Consider the following 24,984-nt stretch of genomic DNA (forward strand, 5'->3'; position numbering starts at 1 on the left):
TCTATTAACCAGTCAATACCACACGTGTTGTACAGTGTTGATCTGTACGCTATTCAGTTCTACCACTGGGTGGCAGAGTTGGATCAGTCTTTCCAATCAAAGCTCTGGCCTCTTATCAACTCAAGAGAATAAAATGATCAATATTTGCTTCTCCATTGTATTGTCCTTGTACTTTGGACATTGGAATTTGTCCAACAGCTTAGATATACATTTCTCTTGTAGGATACCGTTGTTTCTTATCAGAAAATACATAGGGAATTAATTATTTATTCAAATGCTTGATTGATCCTTTTATATAATCCTCTGATAGTATAGAAGTGTTATCCATCAATGATCAACACATGATCAACTCCAGCTGTGCAAATCATTACAGAGACAAGAGGAATACTATACCTCTGTGTGTCCAGTCTGAGCTCCACCCATGTTGCTACTTTTACGCTGTCATCTGATACACATGGAAATAAAAGGGAGGGCCGTGATTGCATGGAGGAGGGCGTGTGGGTGTGTTTGTTTCGGGGCGGGTGTATGTATGTATGTGTGTTTGTTTGTGTGTGTGTGTGTGTGTGGATGGTGTGTGTGTGTGTGGAGTTAGCTGAAACTATGAGAGATTCAGCTGAGACGCTCACATAGTTGAGGTGTGGCTTGTTAGAGGCTCCAGGAAGGAACTAACTCAGGTTAGCCAGAGGCAGACAGAGTAGAACAGAACAGAACAGGAGCGGCTGAGGCGAGTTCATCTGAGAGAGAAAGTGAGCGAGAGTGAGCTATGGCAGACACAGAACTCAAACCAGAATCAAAACCAGACCAGAAACTCTGCTGCACTGTTTGTTCCGGTGCTCTCAATGGTGACAAGTCCTCTACCTGTGGCCACTCAGTCTGTGCCTCCTGCCTTGGCAAGAAAAGTAAGGGCTGCCCCCAGTGTTTACAATGCTCTGGCAAGCCTATACCGTTACCTGTGGAACAGAACGGAACGATGAATGAAATAGTGGCTGAGTCTCCACTGGTGATCAAAAACGAAGAAAAAGAGAAAAGGGACATACAAACCCAAATTTCAAAGACATCAGAGGAGGCAAAGATACAGGAAGACCTGAAGGAATCAGAGGACCCTAAGAAACCAGACAAGGCAATGATACAGGAAGACCTGAAGGAATCAGAGGACCCTAAGAAACCAGAGGATGCAAAGATACAGAAAGACCTGAAGGAATCAGAGGACCCTAAGAAACCAGACAAGGCAATGATACAGGAAGACCTGAAGGAATCAGAGGACCCTACGAAATCAGAGGATGCAAAGATACAGGAAGACCTGAAGGAATCAGAGGAAGAGAGAAATAACGAGAGTGATCCTCCACAGCCTGCAGAGGAAGTGAAAGAGGAAGTGGGGGTTGGGGAGGGAGATACATTAAGGGAAGAGAAAGCAAAAGGAGAGGTGAAAGTGGAGCCGTTGGGGCCCGATGATGTTGTGTGTGACTCGTGTATGGAGATGAGCCCGTGCCGGGCCCTCAAGTCCTGCCTCACCTGCCTTGTGTCCTACTGCGAGGCCCACCTTAGGCCTCACCTGGAGAACTCCAAGTTCCAGAACCACAGGTTGGTGGAGCCGCTGAGGGACATCGAGAGACGGACCTGTGAGACCCACAAGTGGCCCCTGGGACTTTTCTGCTGTGCCGACGCCGTGTGTGTCTGTCAGGACTGTGTGACGGAGGACCACAGGGGACACAACACTGTGCCTGTGGTGGAGGCACGCAGAACCATTGAGGTATTGAACTTTCTCTCTTCAGCATGCATACTTTCCTTCTTTCTCTTACTCCGTTTCTTTCTCTTACTCCGTTTCTTTCTCTCCCTCTCTCTCTCCCTTTATCTCCCTCTCTCTCTCCCTTTCTCTCAGTTTCTCTGTCTCCCTTTCTCTCTCTGTCTCCCTTTCTCTCTCTGTTTCTCTCTCTCCCTTTCTCTGTCTCCCTTTCTCTCTCTGTTTCTCTGTCTCTCCCTCTCTCTCCCTTTCCCCCAGTTTCTCCGTCTCTCCCTCTCTCTGTTCTGTCTCCCTTTCTCTGTTTCTCTCTCTCTCCCATTCTCTCTTTCTCTCTCTCCCTTTCTCTCTGTTTCTCTGTCTCTCCCTCTCTCTTCCTCTGTGTCTTTCTCTCTCCCTTTCTCTCTGTTTCTCTGTCTCTCCCTTTCTCTCCCTCTCTCTTCCTCTGTGTCTTTCTCTCTCCTTCTCTCTCCCTTTCTCTCTGTTTCTCTGTCTCTCCCTTTCTCTCCCTCTCTCTGTCTTTCTCTCTCCCTCTCTCTCCCTCTCTCTCCCTTTCTCTCTGTCTCTCCCTCTCTCTCTCTCAGTTTCTCTGTCTCTCACTCACTCTCACGTTCTTCGATACACATGCGCGAACAAACATTTGCATAGATTTGATATCTAAAGGAAACACCTTGTGCATAGGGCCAAACCATTCTAAAATTACAGAACACCGTATCAGTTGTGTGCTGTTGTTATCTATGAAAATTGGCCACCTCATGTTTGTAAGTAAAGAGTCACCTAAGTTTCCATACGTGGCGAGAGTGGAATAAAAACAGGATGTTTTCCTCACAAACAGAGCACTGTTTTCCTCACAAACAGAGCACTCCAGCCACTGTGGAAGTGATCAGTCTGAAACATTCCCCTATATTGTATTAACCCATACATTTTCCAAATGCTATAGCCTACAGTTTTAAAGCTAATTTCATGCCATTCTACACATTTTGCCTAGACTTACGCCATGTCAATGATATCTGAGTGAGAGTGACTAACAAAATCAACGGAGGCCTCCTGGAGGTCAGGGCCCCTGGGCACATGGCCCCTGCGTGACTGTCGGCATTCTGCCATAATCACTACAGATTTAGATAGCTGGCTCGACTGATTTACCCTTCTAAAAATGATTAGCTGACATGACTAATTGAGTGACTGCCAGTGACTGACATAAGAAGAGAACAAGTGCTGATGTACAACCACATTTAAAATTTGCACCTTGTGTATTCTACTAGTTTAATCAAAAGTTAAGGAAAATGACTAAATCAAATCTAACTTTATTTAACGTGAAACCGACATTTCAATTACTAGTTGGTAGACTGGAAGTGGAATTAAAGACACACTATGTCAGTGGCACAGATGGAAATATCCAAGCAGAAGATACATCACCTTCAAATGTTTATATTTGGTTGCGTTGACAACCAAACACAATTCGACATCACTTTTGAAATACAGTAAATAGCTTATTAACTTGTCGACAAGTTAAACAAATTGAGTGTCGAACTCAAACAAAAAATGTAAGTTAAAGAATGAGATTAAGCCAGTGGCTCAGATGAAACTATTCATGCAGTACATTTAAAAAATATATACAATACATTTTAGTAGAAGCTCTCATCCAGAGTGGTGAATGAGTACATTTTCATACTGGTCCTCTGTGGGAATGAAACCCACAACCCTGGCATTGCAAGCATCATGCTCTACCAACTGAGCCACATGGGCCAGTAGATACATCTCCTTTAAATGCTGATATTTGGTTGCGTTGTTAACCAAACGCACGTACTATTACTAAAGTTATGGTTAAGTTCTTCCTGGGGTCCACCTGAAACATTATTTATTACAAAACATCAATAGACTCGGGGGCTCCTGAGTAGCGCAGCGGTCTAAGGCTGTGCTAGAGGCGTCACTACAGACCCTGGTTCGTTCCCATGATGTGTCACAACCGGCAGTGATCGGGAGTCCCATAGGGCAGCGCACAATTGCCTAGCGTCGTCCGGGTTAGGGGAGGATTTGGCCTGGGGTAGGCCGTCATTGTAAATAAGAATTTGTTATTAACTGACTTGCCTAGTTAAATAAAGGTTAAATAAAGGTTAAATAATAAATAAAAATAACAACTCAAGGACAGAGCTACACAGATTTAAAAATAAGAATACACACTTTCATTCACTTACACAAAACATCCATAGACAATACCCACTGGGCACAGACGTCAATTCAACATCTATTCTACGTTATTTCAACGTAATGTCATTGAAACGACGTTGATTCAACCAGTGTGTGTTCCCAGTGGGTAACAACTCAAGGACATAACTACATACATTTAAAATAAGAATACATACTTATATACACTTATTCAGTAAGTGTATATAAGACAACAGCACATAGCTTTCTCACAGCGCTGCTCTTAAATGAACCACCTAAGACAATCAATCAATCAATCAATCAATCAATCAATCAATCAATCAATCATACGATTAATCCTACGTTCACATCCGTGGAGTCTCCTCAGAGGAGGAAGGAGAGGACCATCTTCCTCAGTGAATTTCATCAAAATAAAAATAGTGAAACGCTAAAAAAAGTTATTAGATAAAACTATACTAAATATATTCACGTCACCAAATCATTTATTAAAACACACTGTTTTGCTATGAAGATCTACAGTAGCCTCAACAGCACTCTGTAGGGTAGCACCGTGGTGTAGCAGGAGGACGGCTAGCCTCAGCAGCACTCTGTAGGGTAGCACCGTGGTGTAGCAGGAGGACGGCTAGCCTCAGCAGCACTCTGTAGGGTAGCACCGTGGTGTAGCAGGAGGACGGCTAGCCTCAGCAGCACTCTGTAGGGTAGCACCGTGGTGTAGCAGGAGGACGGCTAGCCTCAGCAGCACTCTGTAGGGTAGCACCGTGGTGTAGCAGGAGGACAGCTAGTTTCTGTCCTGCTCTGGGTACATTGACGTCAATACAAAACCTAGGAGGTTCATGGTTTTCACACCCTTCCATAGACTTGCACAGTAATTATGACAACTTCCGGAGGATGTCCTCCAACCTATCAGAGCTATTGCAGCATGAAATGACATGTTGTCCACCCAATCAAATGATCAGAGAATTAATCTAGTTCTGATAGCATAAGCGGCAGCTAGCTAGCACTGCAGTGCATCAAATGTGGTGAGTAGTTGACTCAAAAAGAGAGAAAGACAATAGTTGAACAGTTTCGAACAAATTCATTTCTTCAAAAAGGAAGGAGGCGCAAGAGAGAGTGAGCTACCTATATTTTGTTGTATTTTTTCCACTTTTACTTAGCTAGCAAATGCAGCTAGCTAGTTTAGCCTACTCAAACACCTTGCTCAAACAGAGTGGGATGCTATGTTAGCTAGCTGGCTATGGCTATCCAACACTGGAACTCTTCCAAGTCAAGGTAAGCCTTTGGTTTTATTAATTTATTGTCACCGGGGCCCGTCGGTGTAACTGCTAAATCTTCTTGCTGACTGTACACTGTACTGCATGATTGTAGCGGGTTTACTAACGAGTTAGTTCTAGTAGCTATGTTGACTAGTATGACGTTAGCTAATATGGTGACAACGATGTAGGCTGTGTGTAGTGGTTAGCGGTTATGATATGAAGGTTTGGCTTGGAAAGGTGTTTTCGCCTGGTCACAGACAGCTATTGTGTTGTTCACTGAAGTCCACAAGATAAGGGAAAAGGTGAGAGGAGGAGAGCGCGTAGATGCGAAAAGGAATTATGCAACAGACAAATGATCATGCTGTTTGTATGTGGCTGCTATGAAAGTGAACTGTGTTTGCGTGTGATCAGGGGTGTATTAATTCCTCCAATTCTGTTGAAAAACGTTTCTTAAACAGAAAGGGGATAACATACCTGAATCTGTGGAATTCAACTGAATTCAAAATCTTTCAGACACTTTCACTATCCTGCTATATGAAATGATATTAAATAAATGCATGTTCAAGATAGCATGCACAGGTCATTGCAGGTCTGTGGAGATCTTCACCATTGCTGTAATAATCTGTGCAGAATCTCGAACGGCATTGATCATCATGTACTTTTAATGTAATCTCAACTGAAATCCAGGCCATTTCATTCTGCTATTCTACTAACCAAAAATCAGACATTGTTTTTCCATTGGAATTTGGTTGTGCTTTTAGATGGTTGAAAGCATAGTGACAACACATTGCCAACTAACCTTTGGCTGTCTTTTTGAGTGATTGAATATAGGTGGTAATCTCATTGTTCAACATCAACTAAATATTACCCAATTATCCACGATGAAATGACGTGGTGTGCCCAGTGGGTAGTCTCTCTCAGTGACAGAGACAGGCCACGACCCTCAGGTTCAGTCATTCATTCCAACAGGGATCCAGGTTTTAGCTCACACCTGTTATTTGCAAATGAACCGTTGTTGCAAAACTTTAAATAATGATATTCCCTATCTAAATCAAGGTATGTTTGAAAAACCCATACGGTATTGACAATCGTCATGCAACAACTCAATTACTATTAGCTGAATCCTTGGTAATTCACATGTGCAATGTAAATACAATAATCTCATTGTCCCGGCCGTCGTAAGAAGTAGACCAAAGCGCAGCGTTGCGAGCGTACATATTCCTTTTTATTTAGGATGACGCCGACGAAAACAATAAACAAAACAAAAACGACCGTGAAGCTTAAGGCTATAGTGCCACAAACAAAGACACCTTCCCACCCTGAAAGGAGGGAAAAGGGATACCTAAGTATGGTTCCCAATCAGAGACAACGATAGACAGCTGTCCCTGATTGAGAACCATACCCGGCCAAAACATAGAAATACAAAATCATAGAAAACAAAAACATAGAATGCCCACCCCCAAATCACACCGTGACCAAACCAAATAGAGACATAAAAAGGCTCTCTAAGGTCAGGGCGTGACATCATAATGCTGAACTAAACTCAAGGTATGACTGAGGAGGGAAGGCTCCTCTTTATCTAGATTTCTTCTTGTGTATTCACAAGCAAATACCTCTTTTGAGGATTACATAACTCACAGTGGAATGTGGAAGGCGTTGTTTGATCTCATCTGACTGACACATTGTTGAACAGGAGACAGAGCTTGTCTGTGTTGATCCAGGATAGTCTACAACAATTCAGTATATGCCATTTATCCAGACTTATCCAAACCTCTTTGTTACTGTTTAATGCTGGCTCAGGGAACATCCAAACAAGATCATCCTGTTGACATTCAGTTTGACACACGGTTTGGGACGTCCCTTCAAGGGTTCTCGCTGTTGTCTCACTGAGCATAACACCATTTACATTAACAAGACACAAGATGTGAATAGTTGTAAGTAAATGTTTTGTGACGTGAGATATTTGTCTCTGTGCCAAATCACGAGTATAGGATAATAAGGATAATTAACATTCATGCCTCATCTACAATTTGTTTAAACCCAAACAGGTCGAACGACTTTGTTGTTCCGCTGTTCTATAGAACACGATGTTTGGTTTTCTCAGAGCAATGAGAGCGTGCTCAAACCAGAACAGGAATCTACTGAGGGGAAAGGAGAGGGTAGGACACAAGAGCAGCTGTTGAGTGAGTAACCTGCTCCTAGATCTGTTTGTGTTGTTTTGCTAACTCTGTCATTGATAATGACCATTGATAACGACCATTGAAAGTTGGCAAGACAGCACCATCAGATCTGGGAGCAGGCTAGCTCTTAAAATGGCTGAGGAATATGAAAATGCTACATTAACAGTCACACACTAGGCTGCCTGGGAGGTTTTCAAAGTGTTGCCTTTCAAAAAAGGGGCGCTCATTTTGAGCACTCTCACACCTACACCAGCACAGGTTTCTAGAATGATGGGAAAGTCGTTTATGGAAATATGACATGAATATGAAGAAAACTAATTGCTACTTTATTTCAAGCATCATACATTTTGAAATTAAATCAAATTAACCTTATAATATTCCTTTCTGCACACTCCTATGATAGTGATATTTGCTAATAATGTCTCTCTCCTGTGCACTCGTGGGAATTGGCCTGTATGGATACGGCTACATTGAAATGTTTCTTACAGAAGAAATATGGACCGCATATGTATAACCATGGTAACAATCAAAAGGAAAGATTATGGGGAAAAGTATTAGACTAAAAGGTGAGGACACAACAGTTCACCTGACAAGACTGAATCCAAACATTACACTATTGATTTCATGTGCATTTGACATTTTCTGTACTTCTCGACCACATTTGTTGATAACGAAATCTGAAAATACTCTGGATACATTCAGTAACATTTAAAGAATATTCTTGGGAAATGTGGGGTAGGTGCAACATAAGATGAAATCTATGACGAGGGTTTGAGTAGAGGACTAACTGGTCTGCAAGTCTTCAACTATAAGGTGCTTTTGTTGAGCTCTCCTAGCTGTGCTGTTGAGGAACTAGAGCGGGCACACTTGTAGCTGTTAGGTTTGGAACACAGCCCTGCATCCCCACCATCACACAATTACTGTTGTTGTTTACGTAATCCATTGTAAATCGCAATCTGTGTCAGGTTGGCATCATTTGAAAACGTGTTCTATTGCCAACATGACTAGCTAAATTATACAATATGATCTAACAGGTTTAGACTTCACAAGGCAATTCAGAGAAGCAGACCATCATGAGTACATTCAGATGTGTGGTCCTCAGCAAATGTTCCTCACAATACTACAAACACAGACTCATTCTGTTCAGGACAACCCAGGGTATAACGCCATGTCATCATGTAGCTGTACATCAAAACACAGAGATCATAAACGTTGACTCTGTACATTACATGAGTTTTATGATAAGGAAATGTGAAGTGCACGTTTGGACTCACAGGTGTTTTTGCTTACTTGTACGACATCAAAGAGATATTTCTTAGAATCTTCAACGTCTCATCTTTCAAAATACATTGAGCCCTCTTAATTTACAGCAATTCCCTCACTCAGAGAACAAAACATTTGCAAAAGTGGTCTAATGTCCATTGCTCGTGTTTCTTGGCCCAAGCAAGTCTCTTCTTATTATTGTTGTCCTTTTAGTAGTGGTTTCTTTGTGGCAATTTGACCATGAAGGCCTGATTCATGCAGTCTCCTCTGAACAGTTGATGTTGAGATGTATCTGTTACTTGAACTCTGTGAAGCATTTATTTGGGCTGTAATCTGAGGTGTAGTTAAATCTAATGAATTTATCCTCTGCAACAGAGGTAACTCTGGGTCTTCCTTTCCTGTGGCAGCCATCATGAGAGCCAGTTTCATCATAGCGCTTAATAATGTTTTTGCGACTGCACTTGAAGAAACTTTAAAAGTTCTTGGGATTTTCCGCATTGACTGACCTTCATGTCTTAAAGTAATGATAGACTGTCATTTCTCTTTGCTTATTTGAGCTGTTCTTGTCATAATCTGAACTTGGTCTTTTACCAAATAGGCCTATCTTCTGTATACCACCCCTACCTTGTCACAACACAACTGATTGGCTATAATGCATTAAGAAGGAAAGAAATTCCACAAATTAACTTTTAACAAGGCACACCTGTTTATTGAAATGCATTCCAGGTGACTACCTTATGAAGCTGGTTGAGAGAATTCCAAGAGTGTGCAAAGCTGTCATCAAGGCAAAAGCTGGCTACTTTGAAGAATCTCAAATTCTCAAACACTTTTTTGGTTACTACATGATTCCATATGTGTTATTTCATAGTTTTGATGTCTTCACTATTATTCTACAATGTAGAAAATAGTACAAATAAAGAAAAACCCTTGAATGAGTAGGTGTGTCCAAACTTTTGACTGATACTGTAATTCAATGAATCAACATTTTATTTAATATCATACAAAGAATGCCTATGTAAATGGTTAGTGGGTTTACACATCCAACTTACATCAAGACAAGAGATGATTGAATAGTGAAATGAATAGTGTCTAATACAAATGATCATCAGAACGTCAGGACTGTAACAGAAACCTGCACGTCCAGTAGCTAGATCTCTAGGAGCAAGGTTGGCCATGCATGTTCTAGGTCTATGCATTGTTACTTTTAGCAGTATTGTTGTGGTCCTACAACCAATTCTAACAGTAAACCAGTAGCATATATAAACCATTGGAGATATACTCTTCAGTCTCTCCGGGACTTGGGACTTTCCTTGGGAACTTAATTTGCAGACAGGGTTTAGCAGTTTTCACAGTTATCTGTATCTGAGGTTAGGAAACATAGAAATTAGACCAGGACTTGTTTCATTATTTTCAAGTGATATAACATTTCATATTTCATTGCAATTGTGTTTTTGTATTGTCACAGATCTCTCTTTGGGACTGGAAATATGTTCGTTAGCTTGCTAGCTGTAGCTAGCTAGCTGACGTTACCTAGAATGGATGGTTAACCTGATAAACAACTTACCCGTGTGCTACACATCATCCTGGCCACCTCTTGCTGCTAACGTTACTATACATGCAGGCAATGCTGCCCGTCCTCCTATAGTTTCTCCCACCAGCCTCCTCTGGTGCAGATAGGAATTCTAGCATGAGTACCAGTTGCAGCTCAAGAGTCACTCGGACCTAAGGAATTCAGGCCCTAGCTATACTGAAACACAATGAATCAAACTGTAGTGAATCAGATTCCTTCCCTGAAAAACACAATAGAATAACATAGAAATCAGATCATATCTGACAATAGAGAAACGGACAGGAAAACACTCTGTTCCTGTGACTCAGCTGTAAACGTTTAGATAAATTGGTCAAATAAATGAGTTGAACAGAATTGTTCAAATAAGGCATAGCTTCAGCATGACAACAACTTGGCTATAATGTGCGCAGTCATTGAATTTTCCTCTCCTTCTCTTCCTCTCCTTCTTCCTGTCGTCCTTCCTGTCCCATTTTTTCCTGACAGAGGGAACTACTAGATAAGCAAGCAGAGATGGTGAAGACAGTGACATCAGCAGAGAATGCCATCAACAAACTTCAAGTCAACACGGTCTCTATTGAGGTACGGTAGGCTGCGCTGCCCTTCTTGTTACATGTTTAAAGGATGAGGTCAAAGACTGATGGATCTGTGACTGTTGAACAAAGTGCTGCGTAGCATCGCTTTAGCCCAGTGTTTGTAGATTCCAGATATCCCACACAACGAGTGACAAAACAGAGGCATGTCACAACGTTTTACAAGCAGTAAAAAAAAAAAACGACTGATAAAAGAACAAGAGATACCTCTAATCTATAAGTAGTCCCCAGGTATCGGAACCGCCCACCCCAACCTGACAGGTTTACCCAGGTGTGGTAAAAGGAATGAATTTGTATAGGGGTTTGGCTCCACTGTCATGTCATGCAGCATTCCTTGTCCTCTGGGGATTGATTGTGTAAGCAGACAGTCAATACCTGAAGCATAGACACCTTTATGGGAAAATTGCAGACTGTGGAGAAACACACACATGCATACACACACACACACACACACCAGGACGCGCACTCCACACACACGTGTATGCGTGGTGGTATTATAAATGTTATATTGTAGATAGGTAGTGGTATAATAATGTTATATGTAGTATTGTATTTTAGCCTTACTTAGGTTGGACCCCAGGAAAACATAATCACAAGAACAAACAAAAAACACTTAAATCAGACCACTGTCTGTCTGTCTGTCTGTCTGTCTGTCTGTCTGTCTGTCTGTCTGTCTGTCTGTCTGTCTGTCTGTCTGTCTGTCTGTCTGTCTGCCTGCCTGCCTGCCTGCCTGCCTGCCTGCCTGCCTGCCTGCCTGTCTGCCTGCCTGTCTGTCTGTCTGTCTGTCTGTCTGTCTGTCTGTCTGTCTGTCTGTCTGTCTGTCCGTCACCTCAGCCCCTATATCTAAATATACCTAGTGTGTACACAATTATAAAACGGACCTGACAACACCTCTTCCATCTCCCCATGCAGAATTCAGTGACGGAGGTCCGTGAGGTGATTGAGAACCAGTTTACGGTGCTCCAGGCTGCGGTGGAGCGGGCCAAGAGAGAGGTAATCCTATTTATTGATGAAGTGATATGCCTAGCTGTTTTATACACTGTCCCTGATCTATTCTTTTTACCTGCTTTTAAAAAATATATATATTGTATGACATCACATTTGATGTATGTTTTATGTACTGTTTGTTTCTGTAAAATCTGCATATAAACCAAGATTTTCTAATAAACTTCAACCTAAAGGTGACGGAGATCCTGGAGGGAGAGGAGAAGCAGGCTCTGAGACAGGCCGATGGGATCAAGGTACACCTGGAGCAGAGGTGCACTGAGCTGAAAAAGACACAGGCGCAGGTGGAGAAGCTCTCCAAGAACAAGAACGACGTGGACTTCCTACAGGTGAGGTCTTACTGGACTTCCTACAGGTGAGGTCTCACTGGACTTCCTACAGGTGAGGTCTTACTGGACTTCCTACAGGTGAGGTCTTACTGGACTTCCTACAGGTGAGGTCTTACTGGACTTCCTACAGGTGAGGTCTTACTGGACTTCCTACAGGTGAGGTCTCACTTGGTCTGGTGGTTTATGATGGATTGAGACTGAGATAGAGGTGGTGCCAAGTCAGTAGTTCTAGTCACTCACCTAAGGTGATTCTCATGGTGGTAGGTAATGCACACACAGTAGCCTTATTTACAGGTGCAAAATCTATTTTGGTGGTTAACCATGGACTCTGATAAAGTGGTGCCACTGCCAAGTGGCTTATTGGGATTATTCACTGATCTAAGGTGGTTCTCATCAACATGAACACAAGCCACAGTGCTGCTATCATACCTATACCTCACTTTAATACCTCACTTTAATCATGAAACATGACTCAGGTGGACTTCCTACAGGTAAGATGTTTTTTCTCTGGTCTGGTGGATTCGGTGTTGGTTGTGTTGTGGTGTCGGACAGTGCCGCGTGACTCAATAGTGTTACTAACAAACCTGACGTGCGTATGTGCTGCTATCTTACGTATTTACTTTAATCATGAAACACGACTAAAGTAGAAAATAGTGGAGGCTGGTGCGAGGAGATATAGGGGGAGGGGCTCCTTGTAATGGTTGTAATGGAACAGAAAATAAACGCATCAAACATATGGAAACCATGTTTGACTCCATTCCTTTCATTCCATTCCAGACATTCCAAAGAGCCCCTATAGCGCCTCCCAACAGCCTCCACTGGTAGAAACGAACTTAATGTTTTACCCATGTTTCATCATTAGTATTCACTCAGGTTCCCATTAACCTAAGTAAGTACGCCTTGTCCAATAGGCCAATAAGGGCAGGTACCTATATCCTGTTCCTGTAGCATGAGACAGCTTGATGTACAATTACATCCCCTGGACAGGACGCCATTAGCGATATTTCATCAGTAATTTCCAACGATGTACAAAATAGTGAACCGAGGTGTGTTGTGTGTTTTACAGGAGTACTCCGAGTGGAAGAAGGACTGCTCGGACATCACCCTACCTGGGGTCTACATCGGCCTCATGGACCGGCTCAACTCCTTCAGCAGAGAGATTGTTACCTCCACACAGGAGCTGTGTGAGCTACTGCTGTCCAACTACATTGAGACACTCAAAGAGACCTGCAAGAATGGTGAGTGCAGAGTCACCATCTGGTTGGCAGAGGCAGACTGCCATAGTGGCTGGCGGCAAGCCTCTGCAAGTCTCTGCTCACCCACTCGTGGCAAAAAGACAATGGCCCGAGCTTGCATTTGGCGGTTCTCGGCACGCAAAGGAATCCCTCACGCTGGTCACAGAGAAACATAGAAAGTAGAGAGGAAGTGATGAACTACACTTCAGCTTTGTGCCCCAGATGCAAAGATAATCTATGGATTCCCTACCTGGGTGTGTTTAAACTTGTCTACAGACCTGAGGTATCCTTCAGGCAGTGTGGCATAGGTGTAGAGCCCGTAGACTGGTAGACTGCCAGAAGACTGGTAGACCAGCCCGTAGACTGGTAGACTACCAGTAGACTGGTAGACTGGAGTAGACTGGAGTAGACTGGTAGATGAGTCAGAGAGATAAAAATAGTTAAAAGCCTCTAATCTAGGGCTGTGTGTCACTAGAGGGAAACCCAGCTGTGAGTTGTGTGAGTCAGCATGTTTGATTGTCATGGTGACATAGTATAACAATGACAGTGTAGCGATGTGTTCTTTCTTGCTTACTCTCTATCTTTACTAATGATTTACCTTCAGTAATGAACAAAGCAAAAGTGGTAATGTATGCTGATGACTCTACAATGTATAGTGCAGCATCAGAATGTAATGAGCTAACAGATGTACTGAGTAGTGAACTAAAAATGGTGTCTGAGTGGGTTGAAATGAAACAAATTGGTGTTGAACATTTCTAAAACTAAATGTATTATATTTGGTTCAATATATATGCTTGCTGATGATTCCCAATTGAATTTGTCGATGAATAGAACGCATGTAGAGCAAGGGGAAAAAACTAAACTACTAGGCGTCATGTTGGACGCAGCTTTATCACAGTCAGAACACTTAGATAATATTGTTATTAAGATGGGTAAGGGACTTACTGTTACAAGAAAATGTTCAGAGTATGTAACATCTAGCACACTGAATCAGGTGATTCAATCCCTGGTCCTATCACACTTAGAGTACTGTCCAGTTATATGGTCAATCCCTGGTCCTATCACACTTAGAGTACTGTCCAGTTATATGGTCAATCCCTGGTCCTATCACACTTAGAGTACTGTCCAGTCATATGGTCTATATCATTAGATGTTCTTTCTATTTCCTGTCCAGTCATATGGTCTATATCATTAGATGTTCTTTCTATTTCCTGTCCAGTCATATAGTCTATCACATTAGATGTTCTTTCTATTTCCTGTCCAGTCATATGGTCTATATCATTAGATGTTCTTTCTATTTCCTGTCCAGTCATATAGTCTATCACATTAGATGTTCTTTCTATTTCCTGTCCAGTTATATGGTCAATCCCTGGTTCTATCACACTTATGCGATAGACCATATGTGTCACGTTCCTGACCTATTTTATGTTATTTTTGTATGTGTTTAGTTGGTCAGGGCGTGAGTTGGGGTGGGCATTATATGTTTTGTGTTTCATCGTTTAGGTCACTTGTAATTAGCCTTATATGGTTCTCAATCAGAGACAGGTGTTTGACGTTTTCCTCTGATTGAGAACCATATATAGGTTGGCTGTTTCACACTGTTTGTTTGTGGGTGATTGTCTTCCGTGTCTGTGTCTGTGCACCACACGGGGCTGTTTTCGGTTTGTTCGTTTTATGTAGTCAATTCCTGTTCGTGAGTTCTTTCGTGTCTGTATGTAAGTTCCATGTTCAGGTTTCGTCTACGTCGTTTGTTATTTTGATTATTCCAAGTATAGTTCGTGTCAGTGTTCGTCGCTTGTAAATAAATTCATTATGTCATATCACAACGCTGCGCCTTGGTCGAATCACTACTCCTCCTCTTCGTATGAAGAGGAGGAGGAACACCGTTACAATATGACTGGACAGGAAATAGAAAGAACATCTAATGTGATAGACCATATGACTGGACAGGAAATAGAAAGAACATCTAATGTGACAGACCATATGACTGGACAGGAAATAGAAAGAACATCTATGTACAGACCATATGACTGGACAGGAAATAGAAAGAACATCTAATGATATAGACCATATGACTGGACAGGAAATAGAAAGAACATCTAATGTGATAGACCATATGACTGGACAGGAAATAGAAAGAACATCTAATGTGACAGACCATATGACTGGACAGGAAATAGAAAGAACATCTAATGTGATAGACCATATGACTGGACAGGAAATAGAAAGAACATCTAATGATATAGACCATATGACTGGACAGGAAATAGAAAGAACATCTAATGATATAGACCATATGACTGGACAGGAAGTAGAAAGAACATCTAATGTGATAGACCATATGACTGGACAGGAAATAGAAAGAACATCTAATGTGACAGACCATATGACTGGACAGGAAATAGAAAGAACATCTAATGTGATAGACCATATGACTGGACAGGAAATAGAAAGAACATCTAATGTGATAGACCATATGACTGGACAGGAAATAGAAAGAACATCTAATGATATAGACCATATGACTGGACAGGAAATAGAAAGAACATCTAATGATATAGACCATATGACTGGACAGGAAATAGAAAGAACATCTAATGTGATAGACCATATGACTGGACAGGAAATAGAAAGAACATGTAATGATATAGACCATATGACTGGACAGGAAATAGAAAGAACATCTAATGTGATAGACCATATGACTGGACAGGAAATAGAAAGAACATCTAATGTGATAGACCATATGACTGGACAGGAAATAGAAAGAACATCTAATGTGATAGATCATATGACTGGACAGGAAATAGAAAGAACATCTAATGAGATAGACCATATGACTGGACAGGAAATAGAAGTAGCTGCCCCGAAATTAGCCGGTTTGCTGGCTAGCGTTGGTTTTCAGCTGCCCTCGTGTTGTGGTCATCAGCTATTCCTCTAGCTCGATAATCTACCGGCACTTTTGTGCAACGCGACTCGGACCGGAGCATTCCGGGACTTTTCTTCTCTCTCAGTTTCCCCGGATTCCAGCCGCAGGCTCTGGTCACTTGCACCTTGACTTCGCAGCTAGCTAGCTGCAAACCGTGTGACGATTGGCTTACGTCGACCCCGGAGCATACTCAAATCATCCTGGAGCTAGCCAGCTGAGGAGTTCCATCACCATCCGGACACGTTTCTTTTGTTGCTGCTGCAGATACGGAACCCCACCGGGCCTTCACGACTGACTGCCGACGTTATCTGCCCGAGGGATTTATCCAACTGGCACCTCCGTCCCGACGTTACCTGAACGCTCACCTGAGGCCCGCTAATCGTTAGCTGTCTTATCGGCTGCTACCTGAATAAGCATACCGGACAACTATTATTTATTTTTATTTTTATTTTTTTATTTTTTTATTTTTTTATTTTCTCCTTGGGTCACTATATCTATTCTGCCAATTTGGATTGATCCCCTCTTCCACACGGAACCCCACTACACGGAACCCCACTAACTTACCGACGGAAACGCACGAGGTATCTACAAACAGACCTCCATCCCATGCTGCTACCGAGAGCCACATACCCGGCCAGCTGTCTGGATCGCCACGACCCCAACCAACCTCTACTCACTGGACCCTTATTGATCACCCGATTAAGCATGCCTCTCCTTAATGTAAATATGCCTTGTCCATTGCTGTTCTGGTTAATGTTTATTGGCTTATTTCACTGTAGAGATTCTAGCCCTGTTCACTATACCATATCCAACCTCTCAGTTCCACCACCCACATATGCGATGACATCACCTGGTTTCAATGATGTTTCTAGAGACAATATCTCTCTCATCATCACTCAATACCTAGGTCTACCTCCACTGTATTCACATCCTACCATACCTTTGTCTGTACATTATTCCTTTAAACTATTTTATCGCCCCCAGAAACCTCCTCTTACTCTCTGCTCCAGTAGCTCTAGGCGACCAATTCTCATAGCTTTTAGCCGTACCCTTATCCTACTCCTCCTCTGTTCCTCTGGTGATGTAGAGGTGAATCCAGGCCCTGCAGTACCTGGCTCCACTCCTATTCCCCAGGCGCTCTCTTTTGATGACTTCTGTAACCGTAATAGCCTTGGCTTCATGCATGTTAACATTAGAAGCCTCCTCCCTAAGTTTGTTTTGTTCACTGCTTTAGCACACTCTGCCAACCCGGATGTTTTAGCCGTGTCTGAATCCTGGCTTAGAAAGACCACCAAAAACTCAGATATTTTCATCCCCAATTACAAGATTTTCAGACAAGATAGAACGGCCAAAGGGGGCGGTGTTGCAATCTACTGCAAAGACTGCCTGCAGAGTTCTGTCTTACTATCCAGGTCTGTTCCCAAACAATTTGAACTTCTACTTTTAAAAATCCACCTCTCTAAAAACAAGTCTCTCACCGTTGCCGCCTGCTATAGACCACCCTCTGCCCCCAGCTGTGCTCTGGACACTATATGTGAACTGATTGCCCCCCATCTATCTTCAGAGTTCGTGCTGCTAGGCGACCTAAATTTGAACATGCTCAAAACCCCAGCCACCCTACAATCTAAGCTTGATGCCCTCAATCTCACACAAATTATCAATGAACCTACCAGGTACCACCCCAATTCCGTAAACTCGGGTACCCTCATAGATATCATCCTAACAAACTTGCCCTCCAAATACACCTCTGCTGTTTTCAACCAAGATCTCAGCGATCACTGCCTCATTGCCTGTATCCGTAATGGGTCAGCGGTCAAACGACCTCCACTCATCACTGTCAAACGCTCCCTGAAACACTTCAGCGAGCAGGCCTTTCTAATCGACCTGGCCGGGGTATCCTGGAAGGATATCGATCTCATCCCGTCAGTAGAGGATGCCTGGTCATTTTTTAAAAATGCCTTCCTCACCATCTTGAATAAGCATGCCCCATTCAAGAAATTTAGAACCAGGAACAGATATAGCCCTTGGTTCTCTCCTGACCTGACTGCCCTTAACCAACAGAAAAACATCCTATGGCGTTCTGCATTAGCATCGAACAGCCCCCGTGATATGCAACTTTTCAGGGAAGCCAGAAACCAATATACACAGGCAGTTAGAACAGCCAAGGCTAGCTTTTTCAAGCAGAAATTTGCTTCCTGCAACACAAATTCAAAAAAGTTCTGGGACACCGTAAAGTCCATGGAGAATAAGAACACCTCCTCCCAGCTTCCAACCGCTCTGAAGATAGGAAACACTGTCACCACCGACAAATCCACTATAATTGAGAATTTCAATAAGCATTTTTCCACGGCTGGCCATGCTTTCCATCTGGCTGCCCCTACCCCGGACAACAGCACTGCCCTCCCCTCTGCTACTCGCCCAAGCTTCCCCCATTTCTCTTTCTCCCAAATACAGTCAGCTGATGTCCTAAATGAGCTGCAAAATCTGGACCCTTACAAATCAGCCGGGCTAGATAATCTGGACCCTTTCTTTCTAAAACTATCTGCTGAAATTGTTGCCACCCCTATTACTAGCCTCTTCAACCTCTCTTTCGTGTCGTCCGAGATCCCCAAAGATTGGAAAGCAGCTGCGGTTATCCCCCTCTTCAAAGGGGGGGACACCCTTGACCCTAACTGCTACAGACCTATATCTATCCTACCCTGCCTTTCTAAGGTCTTCGAAAGCCAAGTCAACAAACAGATTACCGACCATTTCGAATCCCACCACACCTTCTCCGCTATGCAATCTGGTTTCAGAGCTGGTCATGGGTGCACCTCAGCCACGCTCAAGGTCATAAACGACATCGTAACCGCCATCGATAGGAAACAATACTGTGCAGCCGTATTCATTGACCTGGCCAAGGCTTTTGACTCTGTCAATCACCACATCCTCATTGGCAGACTCGACAGCCTTGGTTTCTCTAATGATTGCCTCGCCTGGTTCACCAACTACTTCTCTGATCGAGTTCAGTGTGTCAAATCGGAGGGTCTGTTGTCCGGGCCTCTGGCAGTCTCTATGGGGGTGCCACAGGGTTCAATTCTTGGACCGACTCTCTTCTCTGTATACATCAATGATGTCGCTCTTGCTGCTGGTGATTCTCTGATCCACCTCTACGCAGACGACACTATTCTGTATACTTCTGGCCCTTCTTTTGACACTGTGTTAACAACTCTCCAGGCGAGCTTCAATGCCATACAACTCTCCTTCCGTGGCCTCCAACTGCTCTTAAATACAAGTAAAACCAAATGCATGCTCTTCAACCGATCGCTGCCTGCCCCTGCCCGCCTGTCCAACATCACTACTTTGGACGGTTCTGACTTAGAATATGTGGACAACTACAAATACCTAGGTGTCTGGTTAGACTGTAAACTCTCCTTCCAGACTCACATCAAACATCTCCAATCCAAAGTCAAATCTAGAATTGGCTTCCTATTCCGCAACAAAGCATCCTTTACTCATGCTGCCAAACATACCCTTGTAAAACTGACCATCCTACCAATCCTCGACTTCGGTGATGTCATTTACAAAATAGCCTCCAAAACCCTACTCAATAAATTGGATGCAGTCTATCACAGTGCCATCCGTTTTGTCACCAAAGCCCCATATACTACCCACCACTGCGACCTGTACACTCTCGTTGGCTGGCCCTCGCTTCATACTCGTCGCCAAACCCACTGGTTCCAGGTCATCTACAAGACCCTGCTAGGTAAAGTCCCCCCTTATCTCTGCTCGCTGGTCACCATAGCAGCACCTATCTGTAGCACGCGCTCCAGCAGGTATATCTCTCTAGTCACCCCCAAAACCAATTCTTCCTTTGGACGCCTCTCCTTCCAGTTCTCTGCTGCCAATGACTGGAACGAACTACAAAAATCTCTGAAATTGGAAACACCTATCTCCCTCACTAGCTTTAAGCACCAGCTGTCAGAGCAGCTCATAGATTACTGCACCTGTACATAACCCATCTACAATTTAGCCCAAACAACTACCTCTTTACCTACTGTATTTATTTTATTAATTTATTTTGCTCCTTTGCACCCCATTATTTTCTGTCTCTACTTTGCACTTTCTTCCGCTGCAAACCAACCATTCCAGGGTTTTTTTTTAGTTTTATTTTACTTGCTGTGTTGTATTCACTTCACCTCCATGGCCTTTTATATTTTTATTTATTTATTTTATTTATTTATACATATATTTGTTTGCCTTCACCTCCCTTATCTCACCTCACTTGCTCACATTGTATATAGACTTATTTTTTTTTTCACTGTATTATTGACTATATGTTTGTTTTACTCCATGTGTAACTATGTGTTGTTGTATGTGTCGAACTGCTTTGCTTTATCTTGGCCAGGTCGCAATTGTAAATGAGAACGTGTTCTCAATTTGCCTACCTGGTTAAATAAAGGTTAAATAAAAATAAATAAAAAATAAAAATAAAAGAAAGAACATCTAATGTGATAGACCATATGACTGGACAGGAAGTAGAAAGAACATCTAATGTGATAGACCATATGACTGGACAGGAAATAGAAAGAACATCTAATGTGATAGACCATATGACTGGACAGGAAATAGAAAGAACATCTAATGTGACAGACCATATGACTGGACAGGAAATAGAAAGAACATCTAATGATATAGACCATATGACTGGACAGGAAATAGAAAGAACATCTAATGTGATAGACCATATGACTGGACAGGAAGTAGAAAGAACATCTAATGTGACAGACCATATGACTGGACAGGAAATAGAAAGAACATCTAATGTGATAGACCATATGACTGGACAGGAAATAGAAAGAACATCTAATGATGATAGACCATATGACTGGACAGGAAATAGAAAGAACATCTAATGATGATAGACCATATGACTGGACAGGAAATAGAAAGAACATCTAATGTGATAGACCATATGACTGGACAGGAAATAGAAAGAACATCTAATGATGATAGACCATATGACTGGACAGGAAATAGAAAGAACATCTAATGAGATAGACCATATGACTGGACAGGAAATAGAAAGAACATCTAATGTGATAGACCATATGACTGGACAGGAAATAGAAAGAACATCTAATGATGATAGACCATATGACTGGACAGGAAATAGAAAGAACATCTAATGTGACAGACCATATGACTGGACAGGAAATAGAAAGAACATCTAATGTGACAGACCATATGACTGGACAGGAAATAGAAAGAACATCTAATGTGATCAGACCATATGACTGGACAGGAAATAGAAAGAACATCTAATGATATAGACCATATGACTGGACAGGAAATAGAAATAACATCTAATGTGACAGACCATATGACTGGACAGGAAATAGAAAGAACATCTAATGTGATAGACCATATGACTGGACAGGAAATAGAAAGAACATCTAATGATATAGACCATATGACTGGACAGGAAATAGAAAGAACATCTAATGATATAGACCATATGACTGGACAGGAAATAGAAAGAACATCTAATGTGATAGACCATATGACTGGACAGGAAATAGAAAGAACATCTAATGTGATAGACCATATGACTGGACAGGAAATAGAAAGAACATCTAATGATATAGACCATATGACTGGACAGGAAATAGAAAGAACATCTAATGATATAGACCATATGACTGGACAGGAAATAGAAAGAACATCTAATGTGATAGACCATATGACTGGACAGGAAATAGAAAGAACATCTAATGATATAGACCATATGACTGGACAGGAAATAGAAAGAACATCTAATGTGACAGACCATATGACTGGACAGGAAATAGAAAGAACATCTAATGTGACAGACCATATGACTGGACAGGAAATAGAAAGAACATCTAATGTGATAGACCATATGACTGGACAGGAAATAGAAAGAACATCTAATGTGATAGACCATATGACTGGACAGGAAATAGAAAGAACATCTAATGATATAGACCATATGACTGGACAGGAAATAGAAAGAACATCTAATGTGATAGACCATATGACTGGACAGGAAATAGAAAGAACATCTAATGTGACAGACCATATGACTGGACAGGAAATAGAAAGAACATCTAATGTGACAGACCATATGACTGGACAGGAAGTAGAAAGCATCAACTGAATGTTAAATGTGTTTCCTGTCAGGTATTTTAACTCTCTGTATTGTCTACTTGTTAAATGTTTGTAAAGTCTTCATTTGTAATTGTTTGTAATGTCTTATTAATTGGGTTGGACCCCAGGAGGATTAGCTAACGTTACGGCGTTGGCTAATGGGGATCCTAATAAAATTCACAAAAGTGTCCATGCAAAAATAAATGGCTACATTCAAATGAAAACTTCATGCTTGTGAGTTAAAAAAGTGAAGTAGGCCAATGTGATTATTTCTGACCATAAAACATATATTTTATGTTATATTTCTCTCTCTCTACTCTCCAGACATGATGGGGATAAAAACCACAGTCCATGAAATAATCGCAGCAAAACAGAACATGGATGTTCCAGACCCAAAGACACGGGATGACTTTCTAAAGTGTAAGTCTCTTCTATCATATTGAGGTCATCCACACACAAACAAAACAAGGCTTCAAATCACTTGAATGATATTACAGTAGTACTTCAAGGTTATCATAATATTACAGTAATACGTCAAGTAGTTATCATAATATTCTGTAGAAATATCCAAATCTTTGTATGACGTAATTGTTGTTTTGAATCTGTAAAGTTGGCCTTGCCTAAGTTATTGATTCTGTTTAACTTTGATAATTTCTGTTATGTTATTCTCTCTCACGCTGTGCAGATGCCAATCCTGTGAGTTTTGACGCAGACACGGCCCATAAGTTCCTGCGTCTGACTGAGGAAAACAGGAAGGTGACCAACACCACACCCTGGCAACACCCGTACCCCGACGTCCCTGAACGCTTTGGGAACTGGCGCCAGGTACTGGCCACAGAGAGTTTCTATGTCGGTCGACATTACTTCGAGGTGGACGTGAGCGGTGAGGGCACGCATGTCGGACTCACCTACAAGAGCATCGACCGCAAGGGTCCTGAAAGTAACAGCTGCATCACCGGCAATGACTTCTCATGGTGCCTCCAATGGAACGGACGTAGCTTCTCTGCCTGGCACGGTGATGTGGAGACGCCTCTAAGTGTGGACAAGTTCACGCGTATTGGGGTCTATGTGGACTATAGCCGTGGATTACTGGCTTTCTATGGGGTGGATGACGTCGTCGGCATGACCCTCATCCACAAATACAAGGCTGAGTTTCTGGAGCCCCTCTACCCAGCCTTCTGGCTGTCGAAGAAGGAGAACGTGGTAGTGCTTGTTGAACCTGGAACGCCGCTGCCACTGAAAAGCTCCTCTCCCCCTAAAATACCCCTGAACACTGACGTAGCACCCCGAAGCCGTTTCACAGTAACTCTTGTTGTTGAACAATGATCAATTTGTCGGTAGTAGTAATTTTCTCCGTCAAGCCTGAAAAGATTCAGAATGCAGGAAGCAATGGAAAAAGAAACCTAAAACCTCATCAGGTGACAAGAAGCCTCACTAGATCTGTATATTATGTTCTTAAAGAAAGTTGAATATTTATAATATACTTCCCGAGAGTATACTGGTTGTTCTTATTCTTGTTGTGTTACATGAATAATCTTGGTATAATCTTGGTATAATGCAAAAAAGTTTTGATACTGTGACTATTTGAATGGTGGAATTCTTTGGGAAATGGTGCGACTGCTGTTACTGTTTACTACAAACTGTGACTTTGGAATGTACTGTATTTGAGAGATACCACAGTAAATTAAATTAAATTGTATTTGTCAACTGCTTGGTATTTATCACATAAGTCGTAACATTTTATTTGGCACATGCTCTGCAGACTAACAGTGACATGCTGACTTACAGGTCCTTTTCCAACAATGGAGAGTTAAACAAATACATACAACATTTAAATAGTGACACAAGGAATAAATACACAGTGAATAATGAACAATAATAACGGGTAAAAAATAACATGGCTATATTCAGGGTGTACCAGTACCGAGTTGATGTGCAGGGGTAGGAGGTAATTGAGGCAGTTATGTATAGTGCCTTAGGAAAGTATTCAGACCATCTGAGTTTTTGCACATTTCGTTATGCTACAGCCTTATTAAAAACAAATATATATCATCAATCTACACACAATACCCCATAATGACAAAGCGAAAACAAGTTTTTAGAAATGTTCGCAAATGTATTCAAAATAAAAAACATAAATACCTTATTTACATAAGTATTCAGACCCTTTGCTATGAGACGCTTTGCTATGGGAGAAATTAAGCTCAGGTGCATCCTGTTTCCATTGATCATCCTTGAGATATTTCAACAACTTGGAGTCCACCTGTGGTAAATTAAATTGATTGGACATGATTTGGAAAGGTACACAACTGTCTATATAAGGTCCCACAGTTGTCAGTGCATGTCAGAGCAAAAACCAAGCCATGAGGTCGAAGGAATTGTCCGGCCAAACTGAGCAATCAAGGGAGAAGGGTCTTGGTCAGGGAAGTGACCAATAACCTGATGGTGACTCTGACAGAGCTCTAGAGTGCCTCTGTGGAGATGAGAGAACCTTCCAGAAGAACAACCATCTCTGCAGCCCTCCACCAATCAGGCCTTTATGGTAGAGTCGTGAGACAGAAGCCACTCCTCATAAA

The 24,984-nt window shown here is 42.1% G+C and overlaps 1 protein-coding gene and 1 long non-coding RNA gene across 2 annotated transcripts; one reads left to right on the forward strand and one right to left on the reverse strand.

The window, feature by feature from the left end:
- On the forward strand, positions 1 to 24,115 carry LOC139580366 (tripartite motif-containing protein 16-like). Its single transcript, XM_071408982.1, has 7 exons — positions 1 to 1,750; positions 10,654 to 10,749; positions 11,673 to 11,753; positions 11,942 to 12,094; positions 13,161 to 13,332; positions 22,733 to 22,828; positions 23,094 to 24,115. Exons 1-7 carry the CDS (start codon positions 764 to 766, stop codon positions 23,732 to 23,734), a joined length of 2,226 nt encoding a protein of 741 aa, XP_071265083.1. The 5' UTR covers positions 1 to 763; the 3' UTR covers positions 23,735 to 24,115.
- On the reverse strand, positions 9,570 to 10,658 carry LOC139580369 (uncharacterized). Its single transcript, XR_011676025.1, has 2 exons — positions 10,165 to 10,658; positions 9,570 to 9,962 (listed from the first exon to the last, which is right to left on the reverse strand). It is a non-coding gene; the product is annotated as an uncharacterized lncRNA (long non-coding RNA).
- Positions 24,116 to 24,984: the final 869 nt, after the last annotated feature.

Source organism: Salvelinus alpinus, chromosome 7 (genome assembly GCF_045679555.1).
Source record: "Salvelinus alpinus chromosome 7, SLU_Salpinus.1, whole genome shotgun sequence".
Taxonomy (NCBI): domain Eukaryota; kingdom Metazoa; phylum Chordata; class Actinopteri; order Salmoniformes; family Salmonidae; genus Salvelinus; species Salvelinus alpinus.